Source organism: Chrysochloris asiatica, unplaced genomic scaffold, assembly GCF_000296735.1.
Source record: "Chrysochloris asiatica unplaced genomic scaffold, ChrAsi1.0 scaffold00430, whole genome shotgun sequence".
Taxonomy (NCBI): Eukaryota; Metazoa; Chordata; class Mammalia; order Afrosoricida; family Chrysochloridae; genus Chrysochloris; species Chrysochloris asiatica.
Window position 1 is genome coordinate 1,065,716 of NW_006408948.1, and position 21,661 is coordinate 1,087,376.

A 21,661-nucleotide genomic window follows, 5' to 3' on the forward strand; every position below is an offset into this window, starting at 1 on the left:
ATTGTTCCTGTAGCACTTTCCTGACTTCTTCCTTATTTTTCTCAACTGCATTGTATAGTGTTTTGATACCTTTTATAATCATTTTTAGGAATTCCTTCTGCTTGGTGGGGTATTCTGTGTTGCTGTTGGTGGAGCTCCTTTACTGCACTTCCAACCAATCCGCCATCTTGTCTGTTCTCTCATTAGTATTATTCTTGCTTCATAAAATATATTAGGAAGTTTTCCATCCTTTTCTATATTCTGAAATGCTTTGAGTAAAATTAGTCAGCTCTTCCTTGAATGTCTCGCAAAATTCACCAGTGAAGCCATATGGGCCTGCACTTTTTTTTTGTTGGGAGTGTTTTGATGACCTGATCAATTTCTTCTTTTGTAATATGTCTTTTCAAGTTTTCTACTTTACACTGGGTAACTTTATGTTGCTGTTGTTGTTAATTGCTGTTGATTCAATTCTGACTTATAGTACCCTGTATAGGGTTTCCAAAAGTGTATCCATTTCCTCTAGATTTTCAAATTTGTTGGAATACAGCTTTTTATAGCATTCTTTAATTATCCTTTTTATTTTTATTGATTCTGTTGAGATGTCAACCATGTGGTCTTTTTGTGCATGTTATTTGTATATGGTCCCTTTTTTCTTTTTTAAACATGCCAGTGGTTTGTCAAGTTTAATAATCCTTTTTAAGAACAAGCTTTTTGTTTCATAGATTCTATTGTTTTTCTGTTTTCTATTTCATTTATATCTTCTCAGATCTTTATTGTTTTTTGTTTTTTGGTGATTGTTAGTTAATATTGATTCTTTTTGTTGGATGTGTGCTTTTATTCCTATTCCTTGTCCTTTTAGCATGGCTTTTGCTGTGTCCCAAAGGTTTTGTTGAATAATAGTGGTATTAACTGTTCTTCCCTGTAGGTGCATGGATATTATCCTATCACAGACAGCCTTGTGCCTCATGACTGATCTTGATATGTTCTTTTTGACAATGAATGCAGCACCATACCTTTTCAATTTGTCATTCTCAGCATAGTAAGCATGTGGTCATCAGATTCAAAATGCCAGTACCAGTCCATATCAGCTCACTAATGCCTAAGATAACTCAAAATAACTTAGAAAATAACTGAAATATTAGTGTAATTTCTTCCTTTTAGCCTAACCACTGAAGTTGGTAATATTTAACCCTCAGTGTATAGTCAAAACTCTCGTTATTGTTAAGTGCCATCAAGTTGGCTCCAACTTATAGTGACGCTGTACAGGCTCCCAAGGAGCAACTGGTGATTTTGAACCAATAGCCTTGTGCTTATCAGTCTAATGCTCATCCTTACAACAGCACACCAAGAATTCAACATGATAGTTAGACATGCTAATATTATAATGGAAGTCCAGGTGTGGTGCTGCAGGACAATGTGCTGTACTGCGACGTCAGTTTGAACTGCAAGATTGGCAGTTCAACCTCACCAGTTGCTCACTGGAAACCCTGTACATGGTTACCATGAGTTGGAAATGACTTGAAGGCACTTAACGACAACAACAAATCCTAATGCACTCTTGCCTTCAAAGTTGCCTGAGAAATTTCACAATGTTCTTGCTGTGCCTTTCTGATCTATCACCAGCTTTTTTCTTTCTCTTTCCCCTCCTTTTTTTCCCTTCCTTTCAAGTCTATTCAGATGTTTCTTCTAGTGAGAACTAGCCCAGGGTTTGCCAGACCCAATTTGGAAGAGACTGCTTGTGCCAGCTCTTTCTGTTTTCTCTTCCCCTTTGATTCTGTGCCCACTTGCAGGATTCACGTGGTGTGGGACCTTCCCTAGGAGTATCTCCTTATGCAGGTCTCACTTCTGGTCACCAGAGAGGAAATGAGTAGAAAGAGAAAGAAAAGGAAGGAAAAGAAAAAAAAAAATATATGCCTTTGTCTGTGTAAGTCACAGCTAGGTTTCTGCAGAGGAATGCTCTCTTGTCTCTCTGCCATTCAGAATGGGTGCAGCAAGTCACGTTGGCCGCCCCAAATCAGAAGTCATCTCCTTTCTTCTTTCTGTTCAAATTCTGTTTCCACTTATTTATCCCTTTCTCTGAAGCTCAGAGTTCCTGCGCCATCCTCTGAATCATTTCATCTGGTTTTCCATGTTTTTGATGAAGAGGGTTTGCACAGCCTTTCTTTTTAGTCTGCCATCAAGCCCCCTGTAGAAGATTTTTGGTGACTAATTTAAGCTAAATTTTTGTTAACTAATTATTGGTTCTCTATCCAAGAGAGTTATATTCAGAGTTTTAAAATCTTGTTCTTCAGTCAGTTTTGGTTTGTTACTTAGTATGAATTTATCCATTGTATTTACATAATCTAATCATTTATTCTTAGAAACACCTTATAAACTTTTAATTTCTGTTGGGTCTCTTGTGAGTCTCTTCTTTCATTGCTAATTTTAGCAATTTCTGTCTTCTCCCATGTATGCTTGGTCATATACTAAAGGCTTTTCAAATTTGTTGAAATTTTCAAAGCACTATCATTTGGTTTCACTGGTTTTTCTCTATTCCGTTGATTTTTGCTTTTTTTACTTTATTATTTTCTTTCTTTTGCTTGCTTGTGTTTTGTTTGATTTTATCTTGTAATCATTTTTAAGGTCAAAGGCTGAGTTTTGAGATCTTCTTTTGTAATACAAGTGATTGTTGTGATAAGATTTCATCTAAACATCACTATTTTTATATGTTGCTTGAATACATGATTTCTAATGGTGAATGCAGATAAATATGGTCGACTCACTAAAGAAGACTGTTAAATGAATGAATTGGGAATTGTGTGAGGAATTTGTTCAAAATTTTGGGTTCAAAGCATTGGAAGATCAATAGTTTATGTTGTTGTTGTTGTTAGGTGCCATTGAGTTGGTAACCACCCATAGCAACCTTATGCACAGCAGAATGAAACACTGCCCAATCCTGGGCCAAACTCACTACTGTTGCTGTGCTTGAGTCTGTTGGTGCTGCTACTTGGCCAATCCATCTCATTGGGTGTCTTTCTCTTTATCTCTGACCCTCCACCTTACCAAACATGATAGCCTTCTCCAGCGACTGGTCCCTCCTGACAGTTATATCTGATGTATGAGAGACAGCGTTTGGCCATCTTGGCTTCCAAAGAGCACTCTGGCTGCACTTCTTGCAAAAGGAATCTATTGGTTCTTTGGCAGCCCATGGCACTTTCAGTATTCTGCTCCAAAACGGTAACTCAAAAGCATCAATTCTTCTACGGTCTTCCTTATTCACTGTACAGTTTTCGCATGCATATGAAGTTACTGAAAATACCATGGCTTGGGTCAGGCGCAACTTAGTCCTCAAACTGACATCTTTGCTCCTCAACACTTTAAAAAGATTTTGTGCATCAGATTTGCCTAATGCAATATATCGTTTGATTTCTTGACTGCTACTTCTGAGAGTGTTGATAGTTGATCCAAGAAGATTGAAGTCCCCTTGACAACTTCAATCTTTTCTCTATTGTTAAGAATGTTGTTTATTGGTCCAGTGGTGAGGATTTTTTTTTTTTCCTTTTCATTGAAATGTAATTCATACCGATCTCCATCAGTAGATATTTTAATAGTTTATAGTGAGTTGAAAGTAATCCTTTTACTGAAGTTTTCTGTGTAAGCAAGGCTATAAGATAGGCTGTTGTTTTCAAACTACTTTAAATCTCTTTCTAAAGAATTTATAATCGCAAGAAAAATTGTAAGTAGCCATATATTCAATTCTGATTCATAGTAACCCTGCTGGACAGGGAACTGCCTTACAGGGTTCCCAACGCTGTGGTCTTTATGACAGCGAGCTCTCACAGCTTTTGCCTGCTGAGTAGTTAAGGGTTTGGATTTTCAACCTTTTGGTTATAGCAGTCAAGTGCTTTATAAATTCAGGATTCCTTAATGTGCTATATAAATTCATTACTTGAAGCACCTTATTATTGACTAAAGTCTAAAGTTTCTTAAAAGAAAAGGATGATAAAAATGAGTGCTCTTAATATAAAGGTACAAGCTAGAATGAAAGTTGTAAATAGTTTCTTCTTGATCAAAGAAAATCCAAGACTTTACCCAGAATAACATGGTAATTGTAATTAGCTTTTTTAGCCTTTTTATGTAAATTCAAATAATGACTTTTCCCACCTCTGTTGTAAAAGGACAGTTGTTTTAGAACATTTATATGAGTGCCTCTTTTATTTCCTAGCAATTATACCATATCTGAGAATTAATTAGGCTTTCTGTGATATTTAGGTCTTTGCAACATAGCAATTGAAAGTTTAGCAAATCTTGGATGGACACATTTTCTAACTTGGGCAAGAGTGTTTTCCCCAAGGCTCTTCCTTCTGTCTTATTGCTTTTCATGTCCCTTTTGGTGATTGTTGAATAATGTACACAAGAACAGCAGAGAACTTGATGCTTAGAAAATTAAATTGGAAACCTTGTTTTGTCAAGATTTTGCCATTTTCTGTCCTTTTTGCAAAATAGCCCGCTGTTCAGTCTTCTAATTTCTGGTGGGGTGGTGGTGGTGGTTCAGGAACAGGAGTGAGGGTTTGAGTTGGGACTCTGGCTAGGTCTAGGCTATGCCTTGTTTTTGCTGCTCAGTGCCGTTGAGTTGGCTCCAACTCATAGTGACTACACAACTGAACAAAGCACTGTCTGATCCTGTGCCTTCCTTGTCGTTTGAGGCTATTGTTCTGCCACTGTGTCAGTCTATGTTATTGGGGATTATCTTCTGTTTTGCTGACAATCTGTTTTAACAAGCATGATGTCCTTCTCTAGGGACTGGTCCATTCAAAAAGCATGTATAAAATATGAGACTATGTCCTGCCATCCTGGCTTCTAAGGAGCATTCTTTTTTTTCCTAATACTTTTTGTATGTGTGAATTGAATGAAGATTTACAGACAAGATCATCAATTTTTCATTCAACAAATCATACACTTTGTTTCGTCTCATGATTGCAGTCCCATCCATGCAACCACAGTTGTCCTGCTTCCTCCCTGTGGTTTCTATATCCATCCCACCTGCCTTCCCATCCCTTCTCAACTTTGTCCTTAGGAAAATGATACTCTTTTGATTTTGAATGACTGACCATTCCATGGTGAGCATACCTTACTAGTATGTTTCCCCCAATTGGCTGTACTTTCCAACACAGATTTGCTTATTTTTCTAGACGTCAAATATTCTTTTAATATTTTTCTCCCACGCCTTAAGTTAAATGCATCAATTCTTCTATGGGCTTTTTTATTCATTGTCCCACTTTCTCATGCATATGTTGTTGCTGTTGTTGTTAGGTGCCATCGAGTCAGCATCGATTCATAGCAACCTTATGCACAGTAGAACGAAACAATGTCTGATCCTGGGCCAACCTCACTACTGTTGCCACTCTTGAGTCCATCGATGCTGCCACCTGGCTAATCCATCTCATTGGGGGCCTTCCTCTTTTTCTCTGACCATCTTACCAAACATGATCTCCTTCTCCAGCGACTGTTCTCTCCTGACAATATGTCCAAAGTATGAGAGACAAAGTTTGGCCATCTTGGCCTCTAAGGAGCACTCTGGCTGCAATTCTTCCAAAACGGATCTATTGGTTCTTTTGGCAGCCCATGGCACTTTTAGTATTCTCCTCCAACACCATAACTCAAAGGCATCAATTCTTCTACAGTCTTCCTTATTCACTGTCCAGCTTTCGAATGCATATGAGGCTACTGAAAATACCATGGCTTTGGTCAGGAATACTTTAGGACTTTGTTTATTATTAGATTATGGTTAAGACTAAGGGCTAGTGTTAAGGACGAGCATTAGGGTAGGGCTAGGCATAAGGGTCGGTCTGTTTTTAGGGTTACAATTATGTTTATTTCTATTTATTTATTTTTCCTGAAATTGATTTGATTTCCTCTTCATGGGAATTTGTATAACTACATTATTCCCTCTTTCTACTTATAGTTTTGTTTATTGTTGCAAATGTATCTCTGGTTCTCTGTTTTCAGTCTTATAGGTCTGTTTTACTTGGCATACTTTTAAATCTGGGTTGAGTCTAGGTGATACTGCCCTATATGTTAGTCTCAGATGGTTGTCTATTCTTGTTGGTTCTCTGTCCAAAGAGCTTCCTTTAATTTTTTTTTTTTTTTGTAAGGATGGCCTGGTGTTTACAAATTCTTTTAATTTCTCTTTGTCTGAAAATGACATAATTTTGCTGGGATATTGGTGCACTGTTTTGCTGGATATATGATTCTTGGTTGATAATTTTTATCTTTCAGAGTTTTATAATGTCATTCCATTGTCTTCTTGTCTGCGTGGTTTCTGCTGAGAAATCAGAGCTTAGGTTTATTAGTCCTCCTTTGTAGGTAACATTTTGTTATTCCTGAATTGCTCTCAGGTTCTTTCCTTGTCTTTGGTTTTGCAAAGTTTGATTATAATATGTTTCGGTATTTTTCTTTTGGGATTTATCCTGTTTGAGTTTGTTCAATTTCTTAATTGACTATCTTTTCATCTTTCCTGTTGTTAGGGAATACCCCCCCCCCAAAAAAAAAAAAAAAAAAAAGAACTCTTAGACAATATTCTCTATGGGTTTTTTTTGTCTCTTCCTGTTCTGGAATTCCTATCACATGTAGGTTCTTCCTCTTGATAATACGCTACATAAATCTTAGGCTTCCTTTGGATTTTTTTTGTTTTGTTCTTTGTTCTGATTGTTCTTCTAAAAGATGAATATTGAGAGATTTTTATTTCAAGCTCAATAATTCATGTTTCCATTGACTCAGTTCTGTTTCTTTGTCCTCTCAGTGTATCATTTGTTTCTGAAGTCATATTGTTAATGTCTGACTTTCTGGTTGTTGTTCTTGTATGGTTCCCAGTTTTTCAATGATTTTGTTTCCTTAATTTGTCTATAGTTTTGTCGATGTTTTCCTTGATTTCATCTGTAGTTTTCTTAATCTCAGAATCAATTGAAGTTGCCTAAGTAGCATACTTTGAAACTCTTTGTCATGTAGTTCCTTTGCTATTTCTGGTGTTACATTTTTTGACTCTGTATTTTGGTGACTTGTTTGAGGTGCTCTGTCTTTTGTTTCTTTGTGTAAGTTAAAATCGTCTGTTTTCTCCGAGACATTATGGTGTGGCATTTAAATTTACTTGGTGATTATATATTGGTGTATTATTGGGCACTCACTATCTGTCTCTTGGTGGATGTGGTAGAGACCGGAAGTGTGAGTGCAATTAGTTCTCTGTTCACTGTTTGTATAGTGTAGTAAACAGAGAACCAGGAGAACTATGCAAGGCGTCTGACCCATAGGCAGAGCAGAGACTGCACAGGACTGGTGAGGACAGGCACTGATGAGTTGATGATGATGGGGACTTGCTACCCTGTTGTTCATTCTTGATAGTGGTGAATTTATCTTGTATGAGTCAGATTTAAGGAACCCTGGTGGCATAGTGGGCTAGGTATTAGGCTGCTAACCTTGAGCTTGGCAATTCAAAATCCCCAGCCACTCTGTGGGAGAAAACTGAGGCTCTCTGCTCCCATGAAGAGTTCTAATTTTGGAAACTCTAAGGAGTAGTTCTCCTCCATCCTATAAGGTTGCTGTCAGTTGGAATCAACTCGGCATCAGTGAGTTTGGATGTCAGCCTACATTTCTTGTTTGTGTTGCATGCAGTTTGACTTTGACCTCCTCCTTCCTTTCTTTAAACATATATTTATTAGAGTGCCTAATTTGTGCTATGCACTGTGCTGGGTATAGATGCAGTCATTTTCTGTGTGGAGTTTACACTGTAGAAGGGAAGGACAACGTAGAAAAGGCAAACTGCCAATGAATATATGTAATTTCGGCCTGTAGTGTAGTGTAATGAACCCTGTTTGGCTCAGTTTAGCAGAAGGTGGAACAACTGTTGAATTACAAGAGAGATGTATGGAAAATTAGCATAAAAGGACATTTACAGTGCATATCTAATTTAAACATAATAAATTATTCTATTTATATACAATTTCCTTATATTCTACAATCAGTGCTTGTTGGTAGTACGGTGAAACTTTTTTTTTTTTTTTTTTTCTTTCTCTAGAAGGTTTCTTTCTTTATTTTTAAATGCTGTATTGTGAATTATGTGATAGTTTGCATGGGAGGACATTAGCTTCACATTGATTCCGTCGTATATAATTTCCTTGGCATGGTTACAGTTCCCTCCACGCATCATCCACTAACCAGAGGGTATACCCCACAAGTCTGCCCCCCAGTCGTCTGCACAGAGCCCCTCTTCCTCTCTGGGTCCAAAGTCCCCAACCGCTCCATCTCCCCACGTCATCGTCTCTACCTCCATCCCTGGCATCACTGCTTCTATGGGTGGGGTCCCGTTCTCCGCTCTTCTCCCTTGATGGTCCCAGGGACCTGCGCTCCTTGGCTGCAAAGCTAATCACTCCCCTCCCTTTGCCACAAAATGTCTACCTTTACATTTCTAGCCCTTACAATCAGTCCTAATAACAATTATTTGCTGTTGTATCGCAAGAGACCTATCCGTAATTCCTTTCATCAGCCCCGACTATACAGAATGGATACTACTCAGTGGAGATTCTACCTTGCTCCCTGTTCTCTGCATCTAGGTTCCTTCTTGAAAGCTTGTAAGCCATTCACTTCTTGCCTCTGTAGCCCTCTCCCTCCCCCATTCTGGGTAGCCAATGTCCAAGTTGCCCATCCCTGTCTTCTCTATGTGTGGAGGGGGGTGGGAATGATCCTCGCTGTGAGAGATCCCCATCCTTGTTCTTCTTCTTAAGTAGTGCTTTACTTATCTTGGATCTCTTTCCTTTCCATGTAAAGTTAGTAATTGTCTTTTCTATTTCTTTGAAGAATATTGTTGGAATCTGGATTGGGATTGCAGTGTATGTATAAATTGCTATGGGCAGTACTGACATTTTCATGATGTTGAATCTTCCTATCCAGGAACATGGTATATTCTTCCACTTCTGTAGGTCTCTTTTGGTTTCTTGTAGTAGTGTTTTGTAATTTTCTTTGTATAAGTCCTTTGTTTCTCTGGTTACATTTATTCCTAAATATCATCCTTTGTGTGGCTATTGTAAATGATAATGCTTTCCTAATGTCCTTTTTCATTGCTATCGTTGTTGCTATAGAGAAATCCAACTGATTTTTGTATGTTGATCTTACACCCTGCCACTTTGCTGAATCTTCTGATGAGTTCCTGTAGTTTGTTAACTGAGTCTTTGGGTTTTTCTATATATAGGATCATATCGTCTGCCAATAGAGAAAGTTTTACTTCTTGTTTGCCTGTTTGTATGCCTTTAATTTCTCTAGCATGCTGTATAGCCCTGGATAAAACTTCTACCACAATATTGAATAGGAGTGGTGATAGAGGTCATCCTTGTCTGGTTCCTGTTTGCAGAGGGAAGGCTTTCAGTTTCTCACCATTAAGAGTGATGTAGGCTGTTGGTTTTGTATATATGCTCTTGATTATGTTGAGGAATTTTCCTTCAATTCCTACTTTGTTGAGTGTTTTTACCAGGAATGGATGTTAGATTTTGTCAAATGCCTTTTCTACATCAGTTGATATGATCATGTGGTTCTTTTCCTTTTTCTTATTTATATAATGGATTACATTGATTGTTTTTCTAATGTTGAACCATCCTTGCATCCCTTTTATGAAACCCACTTGGTCATGATGAATTATTTTGTTGATATTTCCCTGGATTCTGTTGGGTAGGATTTTGTTGAGAATTTTTGTGTCTGTGTTCATGAGGGATATTGGTCTATAGTTTTCTTTTTTAGTGATGTCCTTCCATGATTTTGGTATGAGGGTTATGCTTGCTTCATAAAAAGTATTAGGGAGTTTTCCATCATCTTCTATATTGTGGAATAATTTGAGTACAATTGGTGATAGTTCTTCCCTGAATGCTTGGTAGAACTCATCCGTGAAGCCATCTTAGCTTGGATTTCTTTTGGTTGGGAGTTTTTTGATGACCTGATCAATTTTTTCTTTTGATATGGGTTTATTCAAATTTTCTACTTCATTCTGAGTAAGTGTGGGTACGTCATGTTTTTCTAGAAATATATCCATCTCGTCTAAATTTTTGAATTTGTTGGAGTACAACTCTTCATAGTATTCTGTTATTATCCTTTTGATTTCATTTGGTTCCATTGTGACATCCCCCATGTGGTTTCTAATGTGAGTTATTTGTGTCCTCTCCCTCTCTTCTTTTGTTAGTTTTCCAGTGGTTTGTCAATTTTATTAATCCTTTCAAAGAACCAGTTTCTTGTCCTGTTGATTCTTTCTATAGTTTTTCAGTACAGTGAAACTTTTGGTAGCTAGAACTCCACAGGCCTACCTTATTTTTTTCGGGTCTCTCAAGTTTTCTGCTTTTGACAAGATGCAGTCTTAACACTTTTCTTTTATTCTCTAATAGTGGAAAATATTTAAGTTTTCCTTCTCTGACAGGTTTCTGCCTTACATAGATCCTGGCTTTTGCATGTTTTAGTGTAATTGAAATGAATATAAATGATTTTATCAATATATAGTTTTAATTACAGTAACTAGATCACATTACTTACACTTAGGACTGTTTATTAAGAGAACTTTATTCATAATGACTTCATTTATCTAAAACTTGGATCCTCTTATTGCTTCATACACATGATAACCACATTAAATAGTCTTGTTGCAGTTCTTTTCTTCGGAGAGAGCAGTATATCCATGGACTTCCTGTTTTGACAGAATGGTAAATGTAGTGCAAGAACAGTGAGTTGCAGATTGGGTATTCACATGTGAATTGGGTCTAGGAAAGTTCACAGGAAAAGAAAATATTTTATGGGACCAATATAAATGCTATTACAATATGCTTAGCCATAAATTCACTTCTGAGTCAGTTACACATCTGTACAAGATAATAATGTATGCTTTGTTAAATAGATTTCTTATAGGTTCTCATTTTGTTGATTTTATGTTTGTATTGTCTTCATTCAGATGTAGTTAAATGATTTAAAAAGTTACCTGCAGATTTTTTATTGAAAAAGCTAGACTATTTGTGAAATTTCTACTAATATACTAGAGCAACTTAGTTTATCATATGTAATTACAATGGTAGTTATTCTGTTTAAATGGCTGATAAGTTGGGAACAAGGTGGTAATTAAAAGCATGTTTCCTGTCTTTATTTCCAAACAAATAATACTCATTATGAAAAAAGTCAAATTATATAGAAAGTGGTGTCCAGTCCCAATTTTTAGAAGTAGCAACAGTCAGTTGTCTGTACTTTCTAATGCCTGTAAGATAGGTCCTGGAGCTAAAGAAAAGAAATGGGGCAAAGTATACTATAAGGAGCTCTTGTCCAATTAAATTTTTTCCATGTCTCCCTCCCCCCAGGTTTCTGCTTTGGGTCTGGATCCCTCCGGTGCCCGTTTAGTGACTGGAGGATATGACTATGATGTTAAGTTTTGGGATTTTGCTGGAATGGATGCTTCTTTTAAGGCATTTCGATCCCTTCAGCCTTGTGAATGGTATGTATTGAGCAACTCAATATTTTTATATTTGAAGATAGAGTGCTTAGCTCATTTGAATGTCATATATAATGACTGTCTTAGGCTGGGCTCTCTAGAGGAGTAAAACTAGTGTATGTATATATAGATTAAGGAAATGGGTCACACAGTTGTTTAGACTGGCAAGTCCAAAACTTGTGGGGCAGGCAACTTGATTTGCATGGTTGCAGGGACTGGCAAACCCAAAATCTGAAGGTCAGCCTGCAGGGTACTGGCTTATATCCCAGGAGCCGAAAGTCAGAGGATGACAAAATGAATGTAGGCTTGAGAGAAAGACAAAGCGAGTTTTGCCAGAACATTCGTATATGAGGGTGAGTCAAAATGATCTGCACTCTGGTTATATTAAAGTGCCCATCCACATCCATGATGGATGACAGCACTGAGTGTGCATGTGAAATGATTCTGTTGAATAGATGAACGACAGTGGATTATGTGGCAAATCATTTGCAGATCAGCCATGGCTTTGCCTATGAAGTAATCCACGACAGACTTGGGTTTGGAAAGTGTATGTGAGATGGATACTGAAACAACTCACGGAAGAGCAGAGACAGAAATAGAAACGTTTGTATATCTGCAAACAAAATTTGGACCATTACTTGAAGGAAAATCTAGATCTCATGAGAATTTGAAATTCTGTTCTGCATTTCCCCCTTTTGAGAAAGATTTAAAAAAATAGGATCTTTAAATGGTAGCCTGGTACCACCTGGTTCTTCTGTTCTTATGGCCAAGGAAGAATTTGCTCATAGAGGCATTCAGCCACACATTCCGTTTCCTCTTCCATCTTCCTCTGTTGGTCTGGGTGAATAGAGATCAGTTATTGTGTTGTGGATGGCTACTTGTAAGTTTAGACCACAGACACGACTCAAAGAGAAAACAGACATGCTAAACATGAGATGGATTAGACTAATTATTAGATTCAAGCCAGATTTGGAAGAGGAGATAGAATGAATGGTATCATTGCTGATGTCAGATGGATCTTGGCTGAAAGCAGAGAATACCAGAAAGATGTTTGCCTCTTTTTTATTGATGACACAAAGGCTTTCGTTTGTGTGGATCATGACAAGGTACAGACAACATTGTGGTGAATGAGTATTCCAGAGCATTTAATTGTGCTCACAAGGAATCTGTACATGAACCAAGAAGCAGTTGATTGAATGGAACAAGGGAACACCAAATGGTTTAAAATTAGAAAAGATGTATTCCAGGGTTGTATTCTTTTACTATATTTATTCAATCTGTATTCTGAGCATATAATCCGAGAAGCTGAAAAACTTGGCATTAGGATTAGAGGAAGGCTCATTAACAATCTGTGATATGTAGATGATACAACCTTGCTTGTTAAAAATGAAGAAGACTTAAAATACTTACTGATGAAGCTCAAAGACCACAGCCTTCACTAGGGTTACATCTCAGTTTAAAGAAAACAAAAATACTCACCATTGTGTAAATAAACAACAGCCATATAAATGGAGAAAAGATTGAAGTTGTCAAAGCCTTCATTTTGCTTGTATCAACCATCAACACTCATGGAAGCAATAGTCAAGAAATCAAGTGACATATTGCATTAGGCAAATCTGCTGCACAAGATGTCTTTTGAAAAGCAAAGATGTCAGTTTGAGAACTAAGGTGCACCTGATCCAAGTCATGGTATTTTCAATAACCTTATATGCGTGTGGAAATTGGACAGTGAATAAGGAAGACTGTAGAAGAATTTATGTGTTTGAGTTTTGGTGGCTGAGGAGAATATTAAAAGTACCATGGACTGACAAAAGAGCAAATCAATGTGTGGTGGACAAAGTATAGCCAGAATACTCCATAGAAGTTAGGATGGCCAGACTTTGTCTCTCATACTTTGGATATATTATCAGGGGTGACCAGTCACTGGAGAAGAATATCATTTTTGGTAAAGTGGGAAGTTGGAGCAAAAGAGGAAGACCTCCAATGAGATGGATTGACACAGTGGCAGGAGCAATGGGCTTGAATGTAGCAATGATTGTGAGGTTGGTCCGGGACCAGGCAGTGTTTCATTCTGGTGTGCATAAGGTTGCTATGAGTTGGTGCCGACTTGAAGACACCTTACAACAGGACAACAGGAACTCGTGAAACCATGACCCTAATCTTTCAATGCAAGGACTAAAAAATTATATGTTATATGTGGTTGTATGTACGCAGCCTCAGCACATACTCTTTTTTTTTTTTTTTTCTTTTTAAATCATTGTTATAAATATGTTTTACTAAGTCTTCATTATCTAATGCTGCTGTCACTGTAGAAAAATTGGTGGATTTGACTTAAGGTGTTAAAGATGAACATTGAAAGTACCGTGGTTTGCCAGAAGAACAAAGAAATCAGTGTTGGAAGAAATACAACTAGAAAGAAGCTCCTTAGAAGCCAGAATGGCCAGACTTTCTCTCTCATACTGTGGACATATTATCAGGAGGAATCAATCCTTGGAGAAGGACATTATGCTTAATAAAGTCAAGGGTCAATAAAGAAGAGGAATACTTGCAACAAGAAGGATTGGAACAGTGTTAGCAGCAGTGGATTCAAATATAGCAACAACTGTGTAAAGATGGTGCAGGATCGGGCAGTGTTGTGTCCTGTTGTTCATAAAGTTGCTGTGAGACGGACCTGACTCAACAGTCCCTAGCAATAGCAACAACATCCCACCCTTCATCTTTTGATTGCTTCATCACATTAAATCACATATGGGGGATAGCTACCTGTCTACTGCCAAACCACTAGGAATCCTGGCCCTGTCAAGTTCACACAAAACCATAACTATCACACACAGCTTTTATTAATTGGCTTTTTACAGACATCCTCCTTATTTGAAATGTTAATTGGCTTTGAGACGCTATCCCTAAGCCATATGATTTTTCCATCATTGTAAACCAAAACTTAGTACTCCATAAGTGCTTTCCCCCTCACTAATAAGTTCTGGCTTTTTTTTTTTTTTGGTCTTTTTCTTTTTAAATTATTGTTTATTGATGGAAGATTTATAGAACAGATGATCAGTTTTACATTTAGCAAGTCATATCAACAAACCAACTTTGCTTCATTACAATGATTGCAGTCCCTTCCCTGAGCCATCATTTAATAGTATTTACCTCTTTTCGCTTTAACTCTTGCATTCTTCCCTGTGTCTCCCACTACCTTCATCTTTCCTCTTCTTATATGTTCCTCTTGTTATATGTTGCCTGCCATGTCACTCATACTAACATGTGTCTTCCTTGTAACTAGTGAATAATTCCTCCTCTCCTCCATGACCATCATAGAATGTTTCTTTTATCAAGAAAACCTTTTCTTAGCTTTTGACCACATTGTTCCCATACAATATTTGGTATTTTGTGATCAACTAATTTCTCTCAGCTTAATGTTCTCCAGATTCATGTTCTGAAATGTTTTTCAGATTCTTTGTTATTCTTCAACATTGTATATAGTATTCCACTTTGTATATGTACTGAAGTTTGGTTAGCCATTCTCTTGTTGATGGGCATTTAAGCTGTCTTCATTTTTTTGATGTGTCTCTTGTAGACAACACAATGAAGGATCCTGTTTTCTTATTCATTTTGTTATTCTCTTACTCTTGACTATCCATGGTGCATTTAATTCATGTAATTATCAATAGGTATGAATTGATTGCTGTCTTTTTGTTGTGTATTTTTTTTGTGGTGCTCCAATCATTTGTTGATGGGTATTTAGGCTGTTTCCACTTTTTGGCTACTGTGGCTAGTACTGCAGTGAACATTGGTGGCAAGATTCTGTTTGAGTCTTTGCTTTCAAATGGTCATGGATTGAATTTTGTCAATCCCAAATATTTGTCAACTAGACTGGGCCATTATTCTCAGTGGCTTGGCAGTTACATGATGATGTAATGTGGTCGTTATGTAATGTTCCCATATGATCTGATAAACTAATCAGTTTGAAAAATACAACACAACAAAAACTGAAGGTGGAGTGCAGCACCTTTAGCTCCCTCACAGCCTGATCCCAAGTAAGGAGAGTTTTCCTGGGGTGAGGCCTTTGCTGCTGTTAGGTTCTGTTCTGTGAGTTTTGACTTATAAGGACCCTGTGCAAAACAGAAAGAAGCACTGTCCTGTCCTGCATGCTTCTAACAATTGTTGTTGTTATGTTTGAGCCCATTGTTGCTACCACTGTGCCAATCCATTTCCGGGGGGCGGGGCGGGGAGTCTTCCTTTTTTCACTTTACCAAGCATGATGTTTTTCTCCAGGATTGGTCCATCCTGATATCCATGTCAGAAGTATGAAAGACAAAATCTGACCATCCTGGTTTCTAAGCAGCACTAAGGCTGTACTTCTTCTATTTGTTTTTTTCTGGCAGGCTATGGTACTTTGATCAAATTCATCAGTTCTTCTACCATCTTTCTTGTTCCTGGCAAAACTTTCACATGTGTATGAGGCTATTGAAAGTACAGTGGCTGGTGTCAGATGCACCTTAGTTCTCAAGCTGTTTTCTATGCTCTTGAACACTTTACAGAGGTCTTGTGCATCATATTTGCCTAATGCAATATGTTGTTTGATTTCATGGCTACTGCTTTTATGAGTGTTGATGGTAGAGCCAAGCATAGTGAAGCCCTTTCTCTATTTTTAATCATAATGTTTATTGGTCCAATTGTGAGAGTTTTTGTTTTCTTTGCATTGAGGTACAATGTCAGTAGTCTTTGATCTTTATCAGTATTTACACAATCCTCTTCCCTTTCAGCAAGCAAGGTTGTATCATCTGCATATGGCAAGTTGTTAATTTGTCTATCTCCAATCCTGTGATGCCATGTTCTTCTTCATGTAATTTAGCTCTCGGATTATTTGCTCAGCATACAGATTGAATAAGTATGGTGGAAAAATACAGCCTTGGCACACACCTTTCTTTCCTGATTTTAAACTATTCATTTCCCCCTTTTTCTGTTAATATGACTGCTTTTTGGTTTGTGTACAGGTTATTCATAAATACATTTAAGTGTTCTATAATACCCATTCTTTGCAATGTTGTCTGTAGCTTGTCATGATCTACACAGTGGAAGGCTTTTGCATGCAACAAAACACAACCACACATCTTTCTTGTATTCTTTGCTTTCAGCCAAGATTCATCTGATATCCCTAGTTCTAAGTCCTCTTCTGAATCCAATTTGAATTTCTGGCAGGGCTCTATCTATGTTTTGTGGTAGCCATTTTTTAATTACCTTCAGAAAAATTTTACTTGCATGTGATATTAATGATATTGTCTGATGATGTCTGCATCTCATTGTGTTGCAAAATGGACACAAATATGCATCTTTTCCAATTGGTTGGCCAGTTAGCTGTCTTCCAAAGTTATTGGCATAGATGAGTGAGTAAATCTAGTGTTGCATCAGTTTGTGGAAAAATTTCAGTTTGTATTCTGTCAATTCCTGGAGTCTTGCTTTTCACCAATGCCTTTAGAGCAGCTTGGACTTTTTCCTTTTGGATATACTACCTGTTGAAATGGTTGACATTGACCATTTCTTTTTGATACAGTGACTCTGTAGTCTTTCCACCTTCTCTTAATACTTTCTGCAGCGTTCAGTAATTTTGTCCATGTTGTTGTTAGGTGCCATTGAATTGTTTTGCTGTCTGTGCATGAACTGAGTAATAGACGCGCAGTGACCAGTCCCCAACAGACCTCAGAACAAGTGACGCGATTGCTCAGTTGATGTACATCAGTTATCAGCATAGTGGTTTTTGGACTAAAGAGTTTGCTGCAAATTACATATTTTATGCAATTACTCAGAGTTAATATACCATGATAGCTGAAATGGGAACCATGTTGTTGGAGGTCTGCTATTACTTAATGAAACTGTGGTAAGTGAAATTCCTGCATTTCAGAAACATGCAAAACATGAACTGCCTGCATTTGGTATGAGATGGATGAAAACAACAAAGTCAAAACAAAACAAAAAAAACCTCAGTGGGACACATAGATTGAATCAGTTTTTTTTTTTTTAAATTGTGGCAAATAAATTATATCCTTCTCCCTGTGTATAGAACTGACTGTATTGCTTTTAGCAACGACAACCCTAGTGCTGGAGTCCTGGTGTGGTACTGGACCACAAGGTTGGTTTGAACTGTAAGGTTGGTGATTCAAATTCACCAGCTGCTCTTTGGGAGCCATTTACTGGGTCACTATGAGTTGGAACTGACTGGACTACCCTTAACAACAATAACAGCAACTATAATGCTGGTGGTATAGTGGGTTTTGCATTGGGTTCTTGACTGTAGCTTCAATGGTTTGAATCTACCAGCTCCTCTGAGGGAGAAAGATGAGGTTTTCTGCTCCCATAAAGATTTACACCTCTATCCCTGGAGGGTTCTACTACACATGCACACAGATCTCCTTGAAATTTAAAGTGACAGTTTCGACATAAAACCAAACGGCCACCACTTGTCTGTCTGTTGTGCTGTGGTAGCTAGAGTTGCTGTGATTCTGAAAGCTATGCCACCGGTGTTTTAAATAACCAGCAGGGTCATCTGTGGTGGACAGGTTTCAGATGAGCTTCTAGACAAAGACAGACTAGGAAAAAAGAGTGATGAACTACTTCCGAATCGTTAGTCACTGAAAACCTTATGAATAACAGAGAAACACTGTCAGATACAGTGCCAGAAAATGAGCCCCTCATGTAGGAAGACACTCAAAATGTGACTGGGGAAGAGATGCCTCCTCAAAGTAGAGTTGACCATGATGACGTGAATGGAGTTAAGCTCGTGGGAGAAAAGCCCACAGAACCTTCATTTGCTGATGGGGCACAACTCAAAATGGAATTCCAAAAGAAACAATAGATCTGTTTTAGACAAAGTGCAGCCCGAGTGCTCCTTAGAGGCCAAGATGTCCAAACTTCATCTCTCATACTTTGGACATATATTGTCAGGAGGGAACAGTTGCTGGAGAAGGATATCATGCTTGGTAAGATGGAGGGTCAGAGAAAAAGAGGAAGACCCCCAATGAGATGGATTGGCCAGGTGGCAGCATCGATGGACTCAAGTGTGGAAACAGTAGTGAGGTTGGCCCAGGATTGGACATTGTTTCGTTCTGCTGTTCATAAGGTCGCTATGAGTCGGTCCTGACTTGATGGCACCTAACAACAACAACAACAACAAAGATTCACAGCCTTGGAAACCGTATACTGGGTTGCTGTTAGTCGGAACCGACTCAATGGCACACAACAGCAGCAGGAACAATCCCAGCTCTGTGGCTCTGTAGGATAAAGCCTTAGACTGGTAACCACAGCTGCTCCACAGGAGAAAGATGAGGGATTCTGCTCCCACAAAGATCTACAGCCTTGGAAAATCCTGTACAGTGTTTCTGGGAGTTGGAACTGTTAAAAACAACAGCAACCCTGATGTAGAAGTCCTGGTGTGATGCTGTAGAATAAGCACTGGACTGCTAACCTAAAGGTCATGGATCAAATCCTCCAGCCACTCCTCGAAAACCCCTACGGGCTGGCTATGAATCAGAATCTGCTCAACAGCTCTTAACAACAACACTCCCTAGTCTTTGTGTTATAAAGCTGAGGCTTTCTGTTCCCTTAAATGTTTATCATCTTGGAAGGCCTAAGAAGCACAGTTCTATTTTGTCCTATTGTTGTTGAGTGGGTTTCTACTCATATCGACCCTGAGTAGGGTTTCTGAGGAGTGACTGGTGAATTTGAGCCACCGATCTTGTGGTTCATACCAACCTTGTGGTCCAGTGCATTATCACACAGCACGACGCCAGGACTACTTTTGTCCTATTGGATTGATATAAAATCAGAATCAATTCAAAGACAGGTTTGGTTTGGTTAACTCATTCATCTGGTATGCCATACATCATCAACTTAATGATAATTTTTGAGACTTCTAAGCCACATGCTTTGTTTAAACTTCTGAAAGATTATTTCATTAACTAATTGCTGTTTAGTCACATATGATGCAGCTTATATACAGTATGTATTTATTTGATTGTATTAATTGTATTCATTTTTAAAATACTTTTTAATTGTAAATTGGGTGAAGGTTTACAAAGCAGATCATCAGTTTTACATTCAGTTGATCATATACTTTATTTTGTTAAAATGATTTTAGTCCCCTCCATGTACCATCATTTAACAGTATTTACCTCTATCCACTTTATTATTTTTCCATCCTTGCTAGTACCCATCAGAGAATATTTCATTTAGCAAGATCAGTGGTCTCATGCAATATCTGCCCTTTTGTGATTGACTAATTTCACTCAGCACAATGTCTTCCAGGTTCATTCATATTGTGAGGTACTTTGCAGATTCTTTGTTGTTCTTCAACGTTGTGTAATGTTCCATTTAACCATTCTTCTGTTGATGGCATTTAGGCTGTGTTCGTCTTTTTGCTATTGTGAACAGTGCTGCAGTGTACATGGTTGTGTGTGTGTCTAGTCGTGTCACAACTCTTGGTGTAGGATCAGAACCAGACTGTGAACCACAAGGCCAACAGTTCAAGTCCACCAGCTGCTCCATAGAAACCCTGTACAGGGTCACTATGAGTTGGAACCAACTCGACAGCATTTAACAACAACCAAGTAGAGGGATTGCTGGGTTGTACGGTATTTCTATTTATAACTTTTTCAGAAAGCACCATACTGTTTTCCACAGTGGTTATATCATTTTACAGTCCTACCAGCAGTGTTGGAGGATCCCAGTCACTCCACACCCACACCAATATTTGTTGTTTTCTGAACTTTGTTATTAATGCTGGAGTAAGATGATATCTCCAAAGTTGGCAGTTCAAACTCACCACTTGCTCCTTGGTATCCCTACATACAATCGCTATGAGTCAGAATCGTCTTGACTGCACTGATCAACAACAACAATACAATGACATCTTGTTGTTTTGATCTTCATCTCTCTAAGACTAATGATTGGAGCCCTGTGGGCTAATGCATCAGATGGCAAAGTTGTTTGAACGGCAGGGTCGGTGGTTCAAGTTCACCAGCTTCTCCTTGGAAAACCCTATACAGGGTTGCTATAGTTCGGAATTGATTTGACAACAACAACAAGAGTAATGATTGTGACCATTTCTTCATGTTTGTTAGCTGTCCGAATATCTTCTGTGGTAAAGTTCATATCCTTTGCCCATTTTTAAACTGGATTATTTGTCTTGTTGAGGCGTTGAAATGTTCTGTAAATTTTGGAGAGTCATTTGTCTGCTGTGTCATTGCCAAACATTTTTCGCAGTCTGTGTTTTCTCATTTTACTCTTTTCATGAAATCTTTTAATGCGCATAACTATCTAATTTTCAGGAGGACCCCACCGTCTATTTTGTCTTCTGTTTGCATTTTCTTAGTTCTGTCTGATGGTGTATTTATGCCATGTGTGAGATAGTGTATTTATGCCACGTGTGAAAGCTCTTAAATTTGTCCCTGTTTTTTTCTTTTGTTTTTTTAAGTTTTTATTGTGATTGAGTGAAAGTTTACAGGACAGATCATCAGTTTTGCATTCAACAAATCATATACTTTAATTTATTACAATGATTACAATCCCCTCCATGGACCATCACATAGCAGTATTTCTCTCTATTCACTTTAGCTCTCTTTTTTTTTTTTTTAACACTCAGGCATAAATAATAATTTACCCCACCAAAGGGCACATTCTGCAAGTCTGCCTCTTGTCCACCAGCTCTCAGTCCCGGTTTTCCCATGAATCTAGAATCCTCAGCTGCTCCCTCTCTGCATGTCCCCATCTGCCTCCATCTCTGGTGTCACTGCTTCTCAGGATAGGGTCCTGCATTACGCTTGTGCTCTTCTTCCTTGATGGTCCTAGGGTCCTCGGTTTTTGGACTGCATGGTTAACTACTCCCCTGTTTTTGTTACAAAACGTCTACCTTTACAGTTGTGACAGTCACAATTAGTCATGATAACAATTACTCACTGTTGAATCATAAGAATCTTATCCCCATCTTTCTCTTTTTTTTTTTTAACCATTTCTTTTTTTTTTTAAATGTTTTATTGTGAATTATATGATAGTTTACATGAGAAAACTTTAGTTTTACATTCATTCCATTGTACATCATCTCATTGCCATGGTTCCAATCCCCTCCATGCATCATCAACCAATCAAGGGTATATCCTAGAAACCCGCCCCCTACACTTCCCCCTCCCCCTCCCCCTCCCAGTTTTC

General features: G+C 38.0%; 1 protein-coding gene across 1 annotated transcript in view; it reads left to right on the forward strand.

The window, feature by feature from the left end:
- Positions 1–21,661, forward strand: part of WDR70 (WD repeat domain 70) — a 516,881-nt gene that overhangs the window by 132,014 nt on the left and 363,206 nt on the right. The window contains exon 9 of the mRNA XM_006876935.1: positions 11,331–11,464. Within this exon, the coding sequence (XP_006876997.1) occupies positions 11,331–11,464 (134 nt within the window). The remainder of the gene's footprint in view (positions 1–11,330; positions 11,465–21,661) is intronic.